The sequence below is a fragment of the Perissodus microlepis genome, chromosome 4 (assembly GCF_051167445.1).
Source record: "Perissodus microlepis isolate ML-2025 ecotype Zambia chromosome 4, ASM5116744v1, whole genome shotgun sequence".
NCBI classification, from domain to species: Eukaryota; Metazoa; Chordata; class Actinopteri; order Cichliformes; family Cichlidae; genus Perissodus; species Perissodus microlepis.
This window is the reverse complement of record NC_140464.1, coordinates 7,475,225-7,496,069: the sequence shown is the minus strand read 5'-3', so window position 1 is coordinate 7,496,069 and position 20,845 is coordinate 7,475,225. Positions and strand designations below refer to the sequence as shown.

Below are 20,845 nucleotides of genomic sequence, written 5' to 3'. Positions count from 1 at the left end.
AATTCCACACTGCACATGCAAATGGGTCCAAAACACTCCACACATCTTGTACAATTTTTTCATAAAGCTAAACTTTTTGATGAAACCCATATTTTAAGATGACTCGGCTGTCTAGGGCTTCATGCATATTAATAGCTACTCATCATTGAACGGCTCTGAAAGAGATTTCTTTAATGGCCCGGGTGGAAGTATGTTGCGAAAATACCGACAAGAAGCCAAATGACAACTTTGTCACTTAAGCCTCTTCTTTAAGTGCTTCACTGTTTACATGGACGATACACAGTAAAATGAGCCAAATTAGTTTGGTTTATGCAAGCCGAGTGAGGGATTATGGGTGCTAAGCGGTCCCAATCTCCTCAATCCATCTATGAGCAGCCTGTGTTATGACGTGCTCATATATACACATTTTCTGAAGGCTGCTCATATGCGCTCAGAATATAAAATGCACACAGAAGACGTAGAAGAACCCAGTGTTGATGACTTGCCTCAAATGTTAAGCAGTAAAACTGTTGATTGTTTGCTTTGGTGCTGTATGGAAAATGAAAGGCTTTTCCTTTGCAGTATGACAAGATCTTCATGTTATCTAGCAGCACGCATGACCAATGCATATATATGCAAGCATATGCATGTGTGACACAGATGTTTGCAGTTCATATTACCTTAATATTTATTTGTGGGGTTAAAGCAGCGGTCTCCAACCTCCAACCCACGGACCGGTTTATGCCCAACAATATTTTCACGGACCGGCCTTTAAGGTGTCGCAGATAAATACAACAAAATAAAACTAGTACCGGTACCGAAAAAAAGATTTATTCATAACACACGTGAAAAGACCCAGGAAAACCGAGTAAACGATAAAAACGATAACAAAATAACGCTGAAAACCGATAAAAACCCTGAAAACCATACATTTCGCACCTGAGCCTCAACTCTCGCAGCCCGGTACCAAACGACTCACGCACCGATACTGGTCCGAGGCCCCGGGGGTTGGGGACCGCTGGGTTAAAGGACTGATATTATCGCAAGGACTTAAAAAAGGCATGTTATTATGGATGGTTTTTGCACATGCTATTGGTGTTAACAAATTCTCGTTTCTAGTTTACTCTTATTTGAGTAATTGTATAGTGTGTTTCACATAGGGTGCAAATGGAATTGCATTAAGGATCTCTTGATTTGATTTGTGTACTCACCTTACAGTATAATGTGTCATGCTGAGAGACGTTGTTGTCAATGTGGTGCTATTTAAGTAAATACTGAAATTAAAACTAAAAACTGTGGACAAGGGAAGCAGTTAAAGACAGTCAAAGTTTGTGGCCTTCACAGGAGGCAACCAGAGTTGAACTGGGGACGTGTTGAGCTGCAGTCATATGCTGTAACCCGCAGCTAAACCCCTCTGTGTGGCAAACTAGCACTGACAGTAACATGGAGTATGTCCATTTCATGTCAGCAGAGAAAAGAATAAAACCATCTCTCCCCCTCAATGTCTGTGTAATCACACAAACACAGATGGTCTTTCACAGAATGACTTACTGTGTATTACTTGAATGCTAAAGTTTGTCACATAGTCTGATTAGAAGTAGCTGTAAATCACGATAAGCGTGCTTAAAAAACTATCACAAATTTGACTTAGCTCCAGTTAAGGATTTGGGTGTTCATTCCCATCATTACTCTGAACTTCAGCATCAGCACCATCATTAAAAACAACTCAAATGAATTGACATCAAAAGAAAGAATGTTGCCAGAGTTACTGCCAACATTAAAAAAGACTCACACATAGGAAGGAAACTTGGCAAAAAAAACATTTTTAACCAAAGCTGTGGATTTTGAGCGACATGATATGAATTTAAAGAAGAATTATACTCTGTGCTTTCTCAGCGTATGATCTGTGAAATTCTGCGATAGGAATTGGTCCACTCAAAGGAGAGCGATAAGAAAAGAGGCCGCGATAGCGTGCAGTCCTAATTTGAGCAACCACCACTGGTGAGTGGATTTGGACAATATCAGACGAACATCTTTTATTGTTCGTAGCGTGCATGATTATGACTCATGAGGAAGCGAGGGGAGGGGGAAGAGGGAAGGAGTGAGGAGGGCATGTGGACGCTGGAAGAGATGGAGGATTATGATTGAGTCTTCATGCTTCTGAAAGCACCAACTAAAGTCCATAAACGTTGGCAATAAATGTTCATGTTTTATGTTTCCCAACCTTCAATCGAGAGTACACTGTGTTGTCAAAGGAGCTTGCAAAGAAAAGCGTCTGGACTTCTTTAAGTTGCTTGAAGACGTTTCACCTCTCATCCGAGAAGCTTCTTCAGTTCTAAGGTTAAATGGTGGGGAGTCCCAGATTTAAACCTAGTGGGAGTATCCCCCCACAGAGGGACAAAAGGATCCCCTGATGATCCTCTAATCGCCTGAGCCAAGGTGTGAAAATGGGTGTGGGTCACACTGTGTTCTTTCATTGTTGCCCATATGATGTTGGGAAGGGATGGTGTGAGTGTGTGTGTAGTTATCCACTGGCAATAACTGACTAAACCTTTGGGTCTGAAAAGTGAACACAAGTGAAGAGAAAAGCCTGTATGTGGGAACACTGGGAACTTCATTTAGTGTACCCACTTCATTAGATACTCTTTATCTTCTTGTTAATGCAAATATCCAATCAGCTGATCATATGTTGTAGACATAGTCAAAACCTGCTGAAGTTCAAACCAAGCATCAGAATTAGGAGGAGATGTGATTTAAGTGTCTTACTAGGAAGGCAACAGTAACTCAAATAAACACTACTGACAAGCAAAGTATTGAGTATTGTATAGTATACATACTCAATTGAGTATTGTTTAAATAGCACAGCCTACCTGAATGTTATTGCTGATCATGTCCATCCTGTGAACATAACAATGAGTTTATTGTGATCAAATGACCCACACAGTCACAAGATCTCCATCCAGCACTGTGGAATATCATGGAATAAGAGATTTGCATCGTGGATGTGCAGCCGACATATCGGAAGGATCTGCATCGTGTTTTATTTCAATATTAGGCCAGTTTTGAAGAGAAAAGGGGGTCCTAACTGGTGCTAGCAACATATAGTGAATATAAGGAATAGTTTAGTGTGTGTCTACATCAGTTGTCCATGTCTATGGATTAGTTTATGCTGGGGGGAAAAAATCGAACAAACAAAAACCCCACAAAGAAACAAAAAAATAAGTTCATGTAAAATTATTGTTTTGATTGTTGCCTTTATTTTTATTTTTTTTTTATTATTGATTATATTCATAATTTAGTAAGTGTTATGTTTTCTTCTCTTTTCTTCTGTCCTGGTGAAATCTGCAGCATTTAACATTCAGTTTTTATGGTGCTATATAAACAGAGCGTTACTTCTGTTTTCGTCTTTTTCGTCTTCTCCTTCTTCTTCTAAATATGGAGCAAATGAAGCATGTTATAAGTCTGTAGAAAAGGGAATTAATGTAAGTGTGAGACATGCTTACCTCTTTTGCCTCTCCTTTGTCTTTGTTCTGAAAGGTCACATAGAATAAACATGTAAAGCCTGTTTTAGTAGCTGTAGCAGCAAGTAGTACTTATGGCTTAAGGGTATAGTCAGTACTGTCACAGTTACTAATTATATGAGATTGGACATCCAAACCTCCCATGTCATGAACAGCTGACAGTGAACTGGCTAAACAACAACAGCTGGTTAAGCTGTTACGCATTATTGTACTAACCAAAATAATAATTTCCCCCTGATAAAGAGTTGAATTACATCCTCACAACGTATGAGAGTTTATTTACCATGTGTCCAAGTGCAACAATGTTAGACACACTTCAAAGAAAGTTTGAATAACAACAACTAACAGCAGCTAACTCCAGCAGCTAACATCAGTGGCAAAAGCAGTAGCGCTTATTGACATTGACAAGTTCAGGATATCTTCAACAGCTCATCTCAGTATCGCTGTCATCACATAGAAGTAAGCTTCACTAACTCTTCCACTTGTATTAGTGTCCTTTTACAAAGTTTTACAGCCTCTTCCTGATTAAATAGACATGGATCCATATTGACAGCTGAATTAAACGGTGGATTGACATCCGCTGTAGCTTGGATTATGCACTTGAATTGGGAGGGTTAAGAAAAAAGAATTCAGTTGACAGCAGTGAGGTTTCACATACTGTAACCTTCAATATAGAGATTAAATATCCTGTAGATATACAAACACACTAGTCATTTCAACATTCAGCTTTGTTTTTCTCAGTTCAGTTAAAGCAGACAGCACAACTTGTGGCCCTTAAGCAATGCTGCAAAAGCACAAAGACCTCTAATTACAAACCTACCTTTAGATTTGCTGAAATCCTCCTCATGTCCTGCTTCTCTCCAGTGGCTAGAGGTCTCACAAAATCAGTGAGTTGAGAATTATTTACCTCCAAAAGCCCTCCTATGTTTTGACTGTCTGTCAGTCCTAGACCTCCCCCCCTCCTTTACCCCTCCAAGGGGTATTAACCCCCCCACCACCACCACCACCACCACTACCACCTCTTCCTCATCATCACCACACATACAAACACACCCCCACCCCCAACCATGACCCAGTTTGGAGGGGATGAGGGGGGTAAGTGAGGACCATTGTGTGAGTACCACAGGGAGAGAGGCAAGATGCTCTGCCTCTCTCATTCCTCTCCCTTTCAGGAAGGACTCACACTTGGTTAAGCACACACACTGAGACTCTTCAGAGAACGTCCAGAAAGCCGAGTGTTTTGTTGTGAGGTTTTTGTTGTCGAAATGCCGCTTTTGATTTTAGGTTAGGTTTGTTTGATGTCAGGCGAGGTTAAGAGCCTGTAAAGGAGACTATAAGTGAGACGAGGAGATAGAGATGAGCGGGCCTCATGTTGAGAGACAAAGGACACAGTACCTGGCATCCGGGAGAGAAGGAGTAGAGTGAGTATGCTGCTTCATCACTTTACTTTGCTCCTTGTGTTGTTTTTTTTTATAAAATTTCCAAGTATTTTTTTTAATCTGAAATGATGTCAGGTTGCCTGACCAAAGATCCAGTATTTCCAAAACGAGACAGCAGATGAATGACTTCCTGAACTTGTTTGTAATCTTCTGGAGAACTTACATTACTATTTCTAACAGCGTAAGGCACAGATGCACGTGGAGAGGCTGCTCCTGCCTCAGAGATTCTTCCTGTAACATATGGAACTAGTTTTCCGTTGTGTTCCTTCCCTTCGGAAACTATTAATGAGGGATTTTTTCTTTTTTTGCCACAAACGCAGAGAGGCATGCTTCTTGAAAACCCACCTCTCTTATGTAAAATGAAAAGGACTTAATTTAAGCAACGAGCTCCTCATTTTGAGATCTCCTTACAGGCCGGGGTCCATGACCATTTTTAAAAAAAAAAAAACTGTCAGCAGTTTCTGTTTTTATCTCTCACTACTGAGATTGATTTGAATTCCTTTATCTTTTCTGCTGCACGTTTTATGAACCAGAGGCCCAAATCGGGGTGCAGTGCCTACTTAACTCTTTGGAATTCATAGTTTATTTGTGTTTCATGGCCGCCCACATTGATCACTCTGCAAGTAAGTTTGATGTCTGTTTGTATGTGTGTGTCTGTGTAGAAACATGAACCATAGAGTCTGAAAATAGATGTTAATTATAGTGTTCAAAACCATTTGTCATTGAACCTAATGCTAAGTCACTCTTGACGTGCATGATTTTAATCACTTGAGAGAATTTTTTAAACAGAGTTACTGCTCAGGAAGAACAGAAGATAGTCAGAAAATGTTGGTAAGAATTTCCTTTTTAGCTATGCTGGATTTTTGGATGATTTGAAACACAGTACAGAAAATCCCTTTTCTACTTAATCCACACATTTGCCAGCTGTCAGTCCTCTACTGAAGCTGTAGACATTAAGATTTATTGTAATTATTGTATCATGATATAGTTGTTATCTTTTAGTCAAACTGCAGATTCACAAAGCAGAAGCAGAAGCTAATGACCTTGTTGTGACTTAAATTTGGTGGTTTTATGTTCGGGTCTTATTGCTACAAAACAGCCATGATTAAACCCAAATATGACGATCCAGGGGGTTATCATGGACAGATGTCTGGCCAGCTACTGCATGAGCAGATTAGTTTGATCTGTGCCGTCTGCGTAGGACAAGTTGGGACTGTGAAGGGCAACAGTGAAGCCTGAAGATGCCACTGGCAGAACAGAGGGAGAGGGCACTACGGTGCTGACCCCCACACAAGGACAGGCAGAGGAGTTCTGACTCTAGAAGATGCTCAGAAGTCTCAGTCTTTCCTCTGATAACTCTGAGGCTTCCTTTTTAGTGTTAACAGAACAATCAGCATTTCTGGTGAATTGTGGAATAAGACATGTCACTCTCTTGGTATGATATAAAATGCAATAGCAGAAAAGACTAATGACAGGCTACAACACATACACAACTGACTTCACTGTGCCTGAATTTCCATTGCAACGCAAATGAATTATTAGCTGCAGTGTTCATTCTTTGGAAAGAAATATGTCTTTTTTGTGATTAATCTTTCCAAGGACAGCATATTAAATTTCTGAACACGCTACAGCATTTAGAGCACGGGCAGCTTGGAACTCAAGCACTGGAACTCCACTGATTAAATTCCTGTTAATATAAAAATTGAAAATGTGACTTTATGACAAGCAAGCAGCACAATTAACTCTTCTCCCAGTGGAATAGTTCTTTTTCTCTAGCTGGTTTGCCTGCCTGTCAGCCATGATATTCTGCTTTAGCAATAATTGCTGAATGTTTATTTTCACTATATGACTTTGTAGATGTGATTTTTATTTGGTGAAAGAAGATAACCCATCAGCTCAACTCTATGAGTACTAAGTACTAGTATTGTACTTGTCTTGTTGGCTTTATTTATTTATTTAGGACAGTGCATGTTAATGAACATAAATGTAAAAAAAAATTACATGAATGTAAACATACCAGATTATAGCCAAGGGCTAATTTCCATCTGTTGTCCTTAAGCATAAAAAATAGACATAATAATTCATAAAAAATCATCATTCATTCATAATAAAAACTCCATCACCAAACTTGCACATACACACCATTCTGTTCCCAAATAAAACATTAAAACTATACAACTCATACATGATCACACACTTGATTTGTCCATAACCAGTTTTTAACCTTTGCCTTAAACAAATTGAATGTAGAGCATTCTCTAACGGGTTGAGGAAGACTGTTCCACAGATGGCCACCCTTGACAGAAAGGACGTTCTTCCCAAATGCTGTCCGTCTGTGGGGTATAAACAAATCTCCTCGGATTGTAGCTCGAGTGGTCCTGTCTGAGCTTTCTTTCTGCCTAATGAACTGCTTTAGTGGTGGTGGAGCAAGGGAGTGTAAGACTTTATATATTAAACACATTCTTTTAAGTTTCACTAAGTTATTGAAGTTGAGTAATTTATGTTTTTTTAACACATGACAGTGGTGGTGGGAAGTCGGTTTTTTGTCAAGTAGTTTTAAACTTCTTTTATAAATGTTTTCAATAGTTTTAAGTTTAGTAAGTACTAAATGCAACAAAACCTTGACACGGGGCCTTGTTGAAGACAAGTAATATAATACAGAGGACAAAAAGGGAAGCAGACATATGAAGTTTAGGTAGCATTGTTTTCACAACACGTTGCTCACCTAAAACTGCTGCAAAAACAAAATATAATACGGGTTGAAATTATTTAACCTTTTACATTAACATGCTGTGATTATCAATGTGATAACGTTTCTGGTTAGATACTGAAAAGAAAGAGAAACTTTGTCTGCCACTAACATCTACAGATAGGTCCCAGAAGGCAGTAAAAGTTCAAATGAGGAGTGTTTTAAAGGCAGCAGTCCAACAGCAGATCAGCAGGATCAGGAGCCAAATCAGCGTCGACTGAATAAAACGCTGACAGTGATTTTTTTTTTCTTTACAATCACTTTAAAAACACTAAGAGAGATCTAATTGATGATTAGCAGACTAAGAAAATTAATTCCCTGTGGGAAAACAGTCTGTACTTTAATAGCTGCGGACTGACTGATCAATGACCACTACTGTAATTGTACAGGTTTGCTGGTCTGTGAATGAGTACAGTCGGAGTAAAGTGCAATATGTTAATTATGGAAAATATTCCCAAAAAAATCAATGCAATCGCAGTATGCATTTCTAAATATGGTGACCAGTAATAGAGTCATGCAGTAAGAGTTATACAAACAGAAACAAATGTATAAATATACGCATTAGTATGCTTTACTTGATTAAAGTTCAACCAAACGCTAATAAATTTATTAGCTTTACACGCGCTCATTAGAGGTTTTTCTTTTCTCTGTTTTACAGTACATTTATTATTCAAACTGCCCTGAAACGTAGCAAAAAACCATTAGACATTCAGTCCTTCTTCTCAGGGTAGTACATAAAGTATAAAATAAACCTATGCAAAACATGATATATATGTAATTTAAGTACAGCGTTCAATATTTAAATGCACAACTTGCTCCAAAAATACTACAAGTTAGTGTGTGCCAAGTCACAGGCAGGAAACCGAGGGGGCCTTTGAACTTGTAAGTGTGTCTGCTTGTCTGTCGGTCTACATACTATATGTGGATATGAGTCTCTGTGGATCCTGCAGGAGAAGAGTTAGTGACTGAGGGGATCCCTGCGGTGACGCTCACTGTAACTGTCTGTTTGATTCAGTACGTAAGGGCTGTGATGTGGAGTTTTCAACCCCCGAGAAGTGATTGTGTTAACTTCTGACCTTGTACTTCAGCGTGGCTCCGATATATCAAAGAGAGACTGATATATCTGTGTTTGTTGACCTGTGATTACACAGTCATGACCTTTTCACAGATGGCTGTGGAGCCATTGATCCTGACTGTGATTCTCTTTCAAAGCTCATTAGTTGAAAATTGCTGTGTTTACACTGGAGGGGATTTCCTTGTGACTCTTACCATTTTTAACTTTTGAACTAGAGTCTGCTGTGCTTTTTGACATTTTCTTGTGTGCATGATTTCCACCAATTTGCTGTTCATTCTTCATATCAAAATTTTTGACAGAAAGTCTGCCTGTTGTGTCTGCACAGTGCTATTTGGGAGGCTGACTCACCTCGGTAACTTAATGCACAGAGTCAGCTTCTTACCCCTAACTGCCCCACTAGCTCCTGAAGACGTAAATTGGATGAGAAAGCAAAATGCCAGGTTATATGCAACTAAGGTAGCAGGAGGATTAAACACAGGCAGCTGTGTGCCTGGATCAGAGCATCTCTCCTGGTCAGGGTGAAGCTTTTCAATTCCTGGTGCAAAAATTACCTAAGGACTTAATACGGGTGAACAAGGGCCCATCAAAGGACAGTGAAGTTCCTCTATAACTTGTGGATTTTCAATGATTGTTTTAACCTAAGCCTTAAGCTAAATGCATAAAAGGGTTGTCATGCATGTTTTACAAACCTACAGAACATTTTTTAATCTTTTTTTGTATCTATAATTGAAAACTATGGTGGGTTAACTGTATTATCAGTATGTTTGGATAAAAGGGTGCAGTATTGCTTTATCAGCTATAATGCTTAACCAGTAACACAATTTTTAACAGATGAATAAAATAGCGAAGTAGAAAAACAGCTGCAGAAACCAAAATTGTTTTATATATCAGTCTGTGCTCTGATACAGATGTACTCACCTCTGCTCTGAAATTTGGGTATTTCACCACCTGAGTCAGTAGGAGTTAACTCTGTTTTAGAGCCAATTGAGGAAGTGCAGTTTTGGGCTTCATTGGCTAAATTTCTTTAACCACATGATTAGAATAGACCAAATAGAGCTCATATCAGATATCAGGAAAAAAAAAAAGATTTGCAAATACAAGCCAGTAAATTAAATAATAAATAAAGCAAGCTTGCAGTTCAAGTGTCTGGGATCTGTAAAATTCAAAATAAATCAGCTCCATGACTGAACAAGTCAAAGTAGTGCTGGACCATAATGCATATTACTCCACGGAGCTGTAAAGTGACCGCATATCAAAAAATACTGTGTGAATAACACACCAAATCAACAGTACCTGTTAGGTGATTAGGTCACGGGAGAAAAGGTAAAAAATATAGCAAAAGGTCCAATGTGAAAATACCAGTACCATAAAATAAGAAGTAGAAAAGTACAGAAAGTAGACAGAGAGAAAAGATAGAGTAAGATAGATAGAATAGCCTTATTTAATCAAACTTTCATCTCTGTGGTTGCTTTTATGTCTGTGGAACTGGATATTATTAGCTAAAGGACAACTGTGCAGAAGAATTATGTAAAGAAATGCTGTGATGTAATGCAGGAACAGTCAGACGGAGCTCCACGATGAAAGGACACTGTTATGACTCTTTATGCTTATGGCAACCTCTTGCTCAGCTCCGGCCATGTGCTGCTTACTCATATTTGTTGCTCACAGACTCTTAGAGTTGGCGCTCTTTCAAGGACTTCAATGCTTACTCTAACTGCAAAAAGACTCTCAGAAGGAGCTGTTGTGCACTCACGTGTTGGTAATACACACACCGGAGCGTACTCACACAGAGGATTCCTGACATCTACCTCCTGTGTCTCAGGCATGCCCTTATATGGTCAGAATGATCAATACTTACGACATGTTTTATCACAAGGCTTCTTCAAAACATTCCCGCCCTCTTGACTCCTACTGGAGACACAAAGCAGAGGGCTGGGAGCTCATGCGTCTCTGCTATAGCTACATTTTCTCTCTTAATGTAGCTCATTTGAACTAAGCTCTCAACCTGCTTGGTAAGGATATTGTCCCTGGAAGCCCTTTAAAGCCCAAACTAAGCTTGTATTCATGCCTGGATTTTCCTCTCAGTCAAGCTGACAATAAGCCATGCGCTACTGTGGCTTCATAAGGGGGAAAGTTCTGTGGAGGTGCCACACTCATCCCCCAAAGCCACCCTCAGGGACAGCAGTGTTTGGGTTCAGCTCCACTGCCTGAGATAATGTGGGTCTGCTGTCTGAAATCCCGCTCCAGTGGCTTGTGCCTGGCCACCTGCTGGTTCTGCTGGTGAGGATGGACAGCCTGGAGCCCAGACCTAACCTACATAGGCAACATGTCTCTATCCCTGAACTGCACATGCACACATGCAGCAGAGTAGAGTTCAATTCCATTTACCTCCCAACCAGAACAAACCAGTGAAGTTAATACAATCCTGAAAACTGCACCTCATACAGAAGAAGGCTCACTAAGAGGATTTATTTCTTCTAAAAGAGATAGGCTGTTAAATAAAGTGTGTGTGTATTTGGTGATAGCAAATTCCCTATTTGGATTATTTCAGCTCCTTCTCAGTGCTGTTTGATGGTATTTTTTTTAATACTGAGATCCTCTTTCCACCCTGTTTGGTCTGCTAATTCTCTAAAAAGCCCAAAGTTGACAGCAACCTCACTGTGGCACTGAGCTAAAATCAGTGGGCTTGCATTTGAAATGTATAGAGCAACAGATCAAATTAAGGACTTAGTGACTCCGTGAGATCAGAGGGGAACATTCATTTTAATTAAGGCAATTATTATGTCACACCCTTAACCATCTTGCTGCTAAACTTGCAGGGCTAATGCTATTTCTGCATGAATTAAAGTCTTATTAATATTTGGACAAAAGTGACTAAATGCTTTGATCGTGTTTTGAAATGTTGGTGATACTCGTGTGGAGGCATTTACTGTCAGCTCACTGTACCTTCCTTGTTTCACTCTTGTCTTGACACTTTTTCTCTTTCTTTACTTTCTCCAGAGTCTGTGAACAGGTGAGAGAGGGACACTGTCTGCCCCACTGTCCAGCGACACCATGAGCTGGAGCTTCCTCACGCGGCTGCTGGAGGAGATCCACAACCACTCCACCTTCGTGGGGAAGCTGTGGCTCACCGTGCTCATCGTCTTCCGCATTGTTCTTACTGCCGTTGGGGGAGAGTCCATCTACTACGACGAACAGAGCAAGTTTGTTTGCAACTCAGGCCAGCCAGGCTGTGAGAATGTCTGCTATGATGCCTTCGCTCCTCTGTCTCACGTCCGCTTTTGGGTCTTCCAGATTATCTTGGTGGCAATGCCTTCTCTCATGTACATGGGCTATGCTGTCAACAGAATTGCACGATTAGATGAAGCCAAAGGAGGAGCTGGATCTGTTGCTGTTAGGACAGGAGGAGGGGGCTACACGCACAGAAAACCTAGGAAAATGTGCTTTGGAGCAAGACAGCACCGAGGCATTGAGGAGACCGAGGAAGACCAGGAGGATGATCCAATGATCTATGAGGTGCCGGAGATCGAGCCCCCAAAAAGGCCACGGGACCCACTGCAGCCCACACCCAGACCCAAAATCCGACATGATGGGCGTAAGCGAATCCGAGATGAAGGGCTAATGCGGGTCTATGTTTTGCAGCTGGTGACTCGTACGGTGTTGGAGGCTGGTTTCCTTACAGGCCAGTATTTGCTGTATGGTTTCCGTGTGATGCCCATATTTGTGTGCTCAGGGAAACCTTGTCCACACAGTGTTGATTGCTTTGTGTCGAGGCCTACAGAGAAGACCATTTTCCTGCGCATCATGTATGGTGTCACTGTCCTTTGCCTCACACTCAATGTTTGGGAAATGCTCCATTTGGGCATTGGTTCCATTTGTGACATTCTTCGCCGTCGCCGCTGCCCACCTCAGGAGGATGAGTACCAGCTGGGCCTGTTGGGTACCAGTGGGGGTGTGGAGGGCTCAGTAGGGGCAGCAGGTCCTGAGGCAGGTTCTGAGGGAGGCGTAGGAGGAGATGGTGCTGCCGATTATGTTGGCTACCCCTTCTCGTGGAACACCCCGTCAGCTCCACCTGGTTACAACATTGTTGTGAAGCCAGAACAGATGCCCTACACAGATCTTAGCAACGCTAAGATGGCATGCAAACAGAACAGGGCTAACATTGCCCAGGAGGAGCAGCAGCAGTTTGGCAGCAATGAGGACAATTTCCCCACTGGAGGAGAGGCCCGTGTAGCCCTGAACAAAGACATGATCCAGCAGGCTCATGAGCAACTGGAGGCAGCTATCCAGGCCTACAGTCAGCAGCACCGGGCAGAGGAGCAGCTTGGGGACAACCAGGATGACAAGCCCCAAAGTAACATTATCCAGGCCCAACCTCAGCCACAACCCCAGCCTCAGAAAGAGCGCAAGCATAGATTTAAGCATGGGAAAGGCGGGAGCAGTGGAGGTGGAAGCAGCAGCAACAGTAGCAGCAGCAAATCAGGAGAGGGCAAGCCCTCTGTATGGATTTAACCCCAGAAACAGTGACCCGTATTGAAAACATGTAAATATTGGAGACTGGATGATGAGCTGTTGCAATGTTTCTTGGATATTTAAACACCATTATGCCTTACAGAATCCTGCAAGCTGGAGAAGATGCGTGTTTGCGTATAATGGTGTGTAAAGAAAAAAAAGAGGGAAAAAAAACATGTGATATTGCAGCTGACAAATTGTTTTGTCTGGGTAATCACTGTTTAACTTGAAACATCACACCAACACAAACTATGTTAGGCTACAGTCTGTCGTTTACATGTGTCGTTTTTCTCAAGTCCCAAAGCAGATTATTGACCTCTGTTTTCTTCCCGTTCACCCTTTCAGGAGAATCCCAGGATCATAATGTGTTCTCTTGCAAAATTAGACTGATTCCAAATTTTGATGATCACAATGTAAATGCAATAAAATGATGCATGATTCCATGGTGCCGCCCAAAGGATTGGCTTTATAGTGCAGTGAGAAGATCACCTTCCTGAAGGTTGTGTCCTGTCACTCATGTTCCATGTCTGCTTCATTAATAGTGTTATATTGCTGTGACTTTGCATTTGACCGTGTGTTTGTAAATGTTTGTTGTGTATTTTTTGATAACAGTAGTACACCAGCTGCTACAGAAACCTATGAGTACAGCTGGTGGATTTTTATCCAGTCTACATCTGAAATTATCTGTGAAAAAATAAATAATAAGGTGCAGAAGCAATCCAGATTTTATAGTTTATTCTTAAAAATTTCATTTTCTCCTTATGGCTTTTCATGGCTCAGTTCCATCGTTCCTCTATCTGCCTTGTGTTTGGCTGCCCCCTGGTGGTGTCTTCAACGGGGCTTGATACTGGGGAGAAGATACCAGTTGCCAATGCTACCTGCATCCAGCAACACCTTAACCAGCTGTAATGTTCCTTTTCTATTGACAATACTTGTGTCACTTATGTCTTCCCAGTGCTACAAGTCCAGTGTTAGATGCACAAGGCTGCAATATTACAACATTGTAATGGAAAAGGTTTAAAGCCATTACTATAACACAGTGAGACCAAACACTGTTTGTGTGATGCAAGTTGTCAGTGCCAAGATTTTATGCTAAGCTGCCACGAAGCCTGGTTGTTTGTAGCTTTGGAATACTGTGGCCATGCTACTCCACTTGTGGAAATATGCCTATGTGAGACCAACCCTTTTGTAAAAGTCATTTTTCTTTTTCTTTTTTCCTTCTTTTTTTGTACAACAGTATGTCTTGCATTTTTTCATATGGGATTTAAAATTATAAAACTTCAAAATGGAGTCAAATTTTATGTTCCAGACAGTGTTTTATATGAAAACACTCTGTTTTTCAATAAAGTTTTGTTTTGTTTTGTAAAATAAATAAACAAAAAACAAGATCTTTTGAAAATGAATTAGCTGTATGAATATTTATGTTTATTGTGATTTAAATTGCCTTCTAATTGTAAAAAAAAAAATGTTAAATAGGACATAGTATATTTTTATAATATGTTAACTACAGTGACTTAAAGAAGTAAAGAAAAAAAAAGACTTTTCCTTGTATGTTGCCGTATCAGTATTTAATGTATGTAAAAAACCTCTGGGCTGTATTTTAATAAACAGTGTCACTCCTTTTTCAACACTGGTCTGAGATCTGCTGAACACCGTTGTGGGTCATTGAATCCCTTGTCAAAATATTTTAAAGTGCCAAGTAATTCAAATAATTCGAGCTCCACAGTAGCTTCCCTAACAAGCTGTATGAAGGCAGGAGGAAAAACGATTAAAAAAGAAAGTAAATAAAGCTGATTTAATACATTTCATGTTAAAAGTCTACAATTCTCTCAGTAAACTTTAAATGAGTTAAACAAAGCATCACTCGTGAAGCAGTGGCTGAACACATAGCTTTCTAAATATGGAATACAGTGCAGCAGAGTGCTTGAAAAACCTTTTTGGATTGTTCACCACTGGGCTCCACATGTCTATTCATCAAGCCCAGCCATCATTAGACAGACATAAGTCACCCGAAGCAATCCAACCAGCCTTACCCAAAGCAGTGATTGGCTTGTCTGAAGCGACCCTAATCCCAATAAGCCATAGGTGATTTACTGAGAATTTGCCGGTCCCTGTCAGTCTTTTCCCTACAAGGCATATCAACCCTCATTACATTCTTCTCCAGTAAGCAAAGTTTCTCCACTGCTGCTGGTTTTTTGAGAGAAGGCAATAAGATCCAGCAGGGACCACAAGAGGGCGACATCCTGTTAAATAAATGAGATCTTCAGGAGTGAGTGAGAGCGAGTAAAGGCCATTCTGTTAGAGTGCCACGAGGGTACTCAGCAACCCCATCTGCTTAGATCTTGATGACTGCCAGCTTGTGTTTATATATTCAAAACATCTCCAAGTTGTATTGTTGAGAAACTGAGAAATTTGGCCAGCTATCCAGGTCAAAAGAACTACCCTGTGGCACATTTGTGTGTTTGGCATGACCTGTTTTCTATTCTGTGCTGAGTGACTGGAGAAAAAAATAGAATACTAAAACCGAAAGTGTTCACAAATGGACTTTATGCCCCTCTGTATTCTGTCCTTGTTATCTACAGTAACATCCACTATTAACCAAACATCTCCAAAATCTTATAACAAGGGCTTTTTTTTCTTAGAAAAAAACAAGAAAAAAATTAAGGTAAACTAAGATGCCCTGTCTCATACACAATAGTGTGAATATGTGTTTTAGCTTTGTGGCAGTGGATTTACAAGACAATAGAAAAAATCTCAATACAAAAGTGTTTAATCCTCCAGCTCTCGCTGCATGTCTGTGTAGATTTCTTACATAAAAGATGATGTTTGTGCAAGTACTTCAAAAGCTACTTATCACAATTTTTGCACAACTATTTATGAGCATAGTGAGGTCAACAAGCTTAATTGTATTTGACTTTTTAACCCCTGAGCTACCAAGCCGCTTAAATAACTACATTATATTCCTCATACTGTTTCTATATCTGTGATAGATATTCTATTATATGTTAAATTAAATAATTATGGTCTTCCATTATTTTTTATATCACTGAAGATTGATAAAAATCAATCTTGATAGTCATGATAAAAATCTCTGACTTTTATCATGACTTTGGTCACTTTTAGTCATTATTCTGCTGCAGTAAATCTTGCTACTTTACTTTCTACTTTATATATATATATATATATATATATATATATATATTTCAACCTCCACTTTATATTATCCTTGTCACACCACTGTGCCAATTCATGTTAATGAAAAATAGCAGCAATACGAAGCATTTTAACAATTAAAATGATCAACGATATATATCAGTATAAATCTGGGATCATAAATATTCCCACTTGGTCACTTGAGGGTTAAAGAGTTTCAGTAAACTAAATTAACTTGAATGACAGTGGCTGGATTGGCAGTACTGGCAAAACGATGAGGTGCGGGTATTCATACTCAAACATTTTATGACATAATGTAGTGAGAGAAAGATTTTGCTGTTAAAGACAATAGAAATTCCAGGAAACATAAACACACCTTGTGATTTTCAAGAAACTTTAAGGCTGAAAGACTATCGTCACAGTTGGAAGATTTTGGTCTCAGTTGAATTATCAAAGAAGAAGAAAGAGGTATGTGGGAACTTTTCTGGAAAACTATAACTGGTCTTGTCAGCATCTGGGGGAGGAGCAATGTTCCCACATTTAAAAAAATAATTTTTTTTAAATGGCTGTTTCGGATTAAATGTTTTATGATTGTTCACAAAAACAGCTGTGTTGTTCCCTTAGATGTTTCCTCTAGTTAATTGTTGTGACAAATGAAAGAAAATGTGCTGAAAAACTCAGATTCTCATAGGTATTTGAGTGTTTTTCTATGCCTTTTTGTAAAATGTATATTTCTTTGAGTGCCATTGTTGTGTCCCTTTTTTCATATTCTTCAGCGAATGCATTTGATTTGCATGTGAAAGGGCCTATTTTACTATAAAAAAAAAATAAATCAAAAGATACATTACATAAAGTCTCTGCATCTTTTGTTTTGGGTTCACAGCAAGTAAAATGGTTTCCCTGTCCTGACACACTGAGTGTTGTCCTCTTCTTGTTGTCAACACAAGATTTGTGTTTGATTTTGATTGGTGAAAAGCAGGAGGCCCCCACCATCCTATCAGGAGAATTACAGTCACACAAGTTGATATCACCGGCAGGAACAACCGACGAAATTGAAGAGATGTCATTTCAGTTTGTGTCACCCATGACATTTTGTTTGTCGTTTTGGTTTGTCGTTCACTTGGTGAGTTTGTGAGGAGAGAACATGTGAGTCTTTGAGGCCTAGTGTTTCCTCCAAATAGCCCCTGACTCAAAAAGCTTTTATATGAAAATGAATATATCCTCACTCTCTTTTTTCATCAAGTTCAGAGTCTAGAGAATACACAACAAAAAATGGAAAGTAGACAGTGCATTTTTGTTATTTGCTGATATAAAAAGGGTCCCTGGAGAGAGTAGCCTGGGGGAACAAGTGGAGTGCTGCAGCTGGGTGTTCAAACAAGGTCACTGCTACTATGACTGGAATCCCACGAGCAATGTCTGGGATAGGAACTTGTGGCAGCGGGCTATTTTCTCTATAAAGAAACAAACATTAGTGCCCCTAATTGGCTAGATGCACTGACCCTACTTGTATGTCATTTTAAAGAAATTTTACACAGTTTTTCTAAGCGGGCATGGGGCTGCCCTAGTAGCCTACTTTTGGAATTTGTTTTACAAAGTCTATGAATTCACAACCACATGTTTGAATGTGTGCTTCATTTACAAGAAGGGAAGAAGAATGTGCAGTAAAATATAGGCCATCAATATCACAACTGGACAAAAATATGATCAAATATTAATTCTAATAATAAATTAAGAACACAATGTACCCATCTTCTCCCAGCAGAATAAGAAAACATGTACCAAAAGCTCAAATAATCTCAACATGCCACAACTTGAGCTCACTGTACGCAATGGCCTCCACAGTCACCAGATCTCAATCAGATAAGCTTTTGGATATGGTGGAATAAAACATTTACATCATGGATGTGCAGTTGATGAATCTCCATCACATCAATATTGAACACGATATTTGAGGAATGTTTCCAGCACTTTGTTGAAAGGTACTTCTGAAGTGAACAAAGGGGCTGTACTGTCTATATGATTTTAATTACACATCACTAATCAAAATTAAAATCTGGAAAGCTGCACAGCACCTCATGATGAAACCTATAAAAGAGAAATTATTCATGTTTCCTTTGTTACCTACCTGGGGGATATAGCTATCTATCTATCTATAGATAACATAGACAAAAGTCATACGTCAGAAGTGACCAAAGCAGGTGGGTCATTACCAGTGTTGGTCAAGTTACTTGAAAAAAGTAATCAGTAACTAATTACTGATTACTTCTCCAAAAAAGTAATCCCGTTACTTTACTGATTACTTATTTTCAAAAGTAATTAATTACTTAGTTACTTAGTTACTTTTTAAAAACACGATTTACAACCTGAATAGGTGATAAAGCGATAGATCTTTCAGCCCAATTCTACTTTTTCTACATAATCCATCATACAAAATGTAATCAAATGGAAAAGTCCCTTTTTTAAACTTGTTTTATCAGTTTTAATCTTTTAACTTTATGCATCAAGCAAAAATTAAATTATCTGCAACATTCTCTGACTGGAAGAAATTTGTTTAATATTTAAACCTATTTTCTGCACATTCCAGCACATAAAATATATAATTTTTTTTTGTGTTTACACTCAGTCTTTCAAATAGATGCAAGTAAAACACAGCAGAAAATAAATAAAGTCAAAGACTAGCCGTCCTGTTGCTCTATTTTCACCTGTAAAGCAGGAGTGGCGTAGGCGTAGGTTTACCCTGGTGCAGGTGTGCCGCAGCGGTCAGTGGAAGAATCCGCGAGTTTCTCTGTGAATTTCCCATTACGTCATAGCGCACTCGGTGCTTGCTTGGAAGTTTAGGGGTTTTTTTTTCGCTGTAAAAAGAAGTTTTCTTCCCACGCACAACGGACACTAATGTTTTTGTCACTTTTTATGGAATCAAACTCAAAGTAAGGTTAGTACTTCCACGCTTTAAACGCTGCATGCTCATACTCTCTCCGGCACTCAATATATTATCCATTGTTGATCTGCACACAGCTGTTGTCATGAAGGTCGCACTCGCTTACCTCACTGTCATGAGACATTCTTGCAAAAAAATCAGGGTTTTAGTAACGCAGTAACTCAGCGTTCCTACGGGAAAGTAACGGTAATCTAATTACCGTTTTTGCAATAGTAATCCCTTACTTTACTCGTTACTTGAAAAAAGTAATCGGATTACGGCCCATCTCTGATCATTACAGTATATGAGAGATTTAAAAGTGAAATACTGTACATTATATATACAGTGGAGAATTTGCTAAATTTGCTGTCCAGTTTTGGGTGCTATGGGAAAAGGCATGATCTGTAACTCAGGAACAATAGGATGTAGCAAGCGGTTTGGAGATGAAGGAAATAACTGTGCACTCACTTAAATATGAGTGAAAAATTAAGGGTTTAATATTTGATTTTATTTAAATGTTTTTGTTTTTTTTACTTTAAGTTTCTGAAGCAAAGGCTCAATATATAACATTCAGGTCATCTTTAAGCTGACAGAGTAACTGTATGCTCAAACAGCACTGCCAATCCCATGGTCAAAGTGCTGTATTTTTGAGCAGGTGTACGTTTTTATAATGAAGTATGTAAAAATAATTTCAACTTAAAATTTGGAAAATTGTAAACAACAATAACTTAAATAATAATTTAACCACTTGATTTAATGTATGCTTGTTTTACCCGACAGTAAATGTTAAATAAAATGGTTAAATAACAATACATTCTTAAAAGTCTTTTCATTCTTTTTTTAAATGAAAAAAGTTAATTTATGGTCCATTTCTACCTTTTGAAGTAAAGCACTGTGTGTGTGATCATTTCAAAGGTTGTGGACACAAGTAATGATTAATGGTTTGAGTTAAAAGTATATAAAACAGTGAAGTAAAATAAATAATCTGCTCACTTGGAAAAGATGTTGCTGTCCTGCCAAAAACACACGTGTTTCTATTGCTAAATTAAAATACATCTTGCTTGCTTGGAAGTGCAAACAATGTGGTATTTCTGGTTACAGTGGTTATGGACTGCATTTTTTTAGCTGTGCGTGTCAGTGCAAATAAACCCACATCAAGATGCCATCAGCCATCCTGACAAGCTGAACCAACTGCATATAAATGTCTTTTCTTTTGCTTAAAATTCTATTGCCTTTGTTTGTATTGGCAGAATTTAGAAAATGATACCAGTCTATAGTGATTCTATTTATCACATTATAGTTTGCATCCAAACATCATGTCACATTTGGCCTCTGAGCTGGGTCTGTACAACATACATTTTTGCTCCCTACCAAGAATTAACACCACAGTTCTTGACTGTTGCTCATTTTTGTTAATTTTTATTCTGACAGCTTGGTCCTTCAAGCTGGATCTCAACATCTCCCCCACTGACTGAAACAGTGCATGGGGGAGTCTGGGGC

General features: G+C 39.2%; 1 protein-coding gene across 4 annotated transcripts in view; it reads left to right on the top strand.

The window, feature by feature from the left end:
- Window positions 1-17,281, top strand: part of gjc1 (gap junction protein gamma 1) — a 47,362-nt gene extending 30,081 nt beyond the window's left edge. For 2 of the 4 annotated variants that reach the window (XM_084925347.1, XM_084925349.1), the window contains one exon: window positions 11,764-17,281. In XM_084925347.1, coding sequence (XP_084781473.1) covers window positions 11,818-13,275 — 1,458 coding nt within the window. In that variant the 5' untranslated portion in view covers window positions 11,764-11,817 and the 3' untranslated portion in view covers window positions 13,276-17,281. Of the gene's footprint in view, window positions 1-4,601; window positions 4,922-4,963; window positions 5,563-11,763 lie in introns of those variants that run through there. The other 2 variants (XM_084925348.1, XM_084925350.1) reach the window with 2 other exon arrangements.
- Window positions 17,282-20,845: the final 3,564 nt, after the last annotated feature.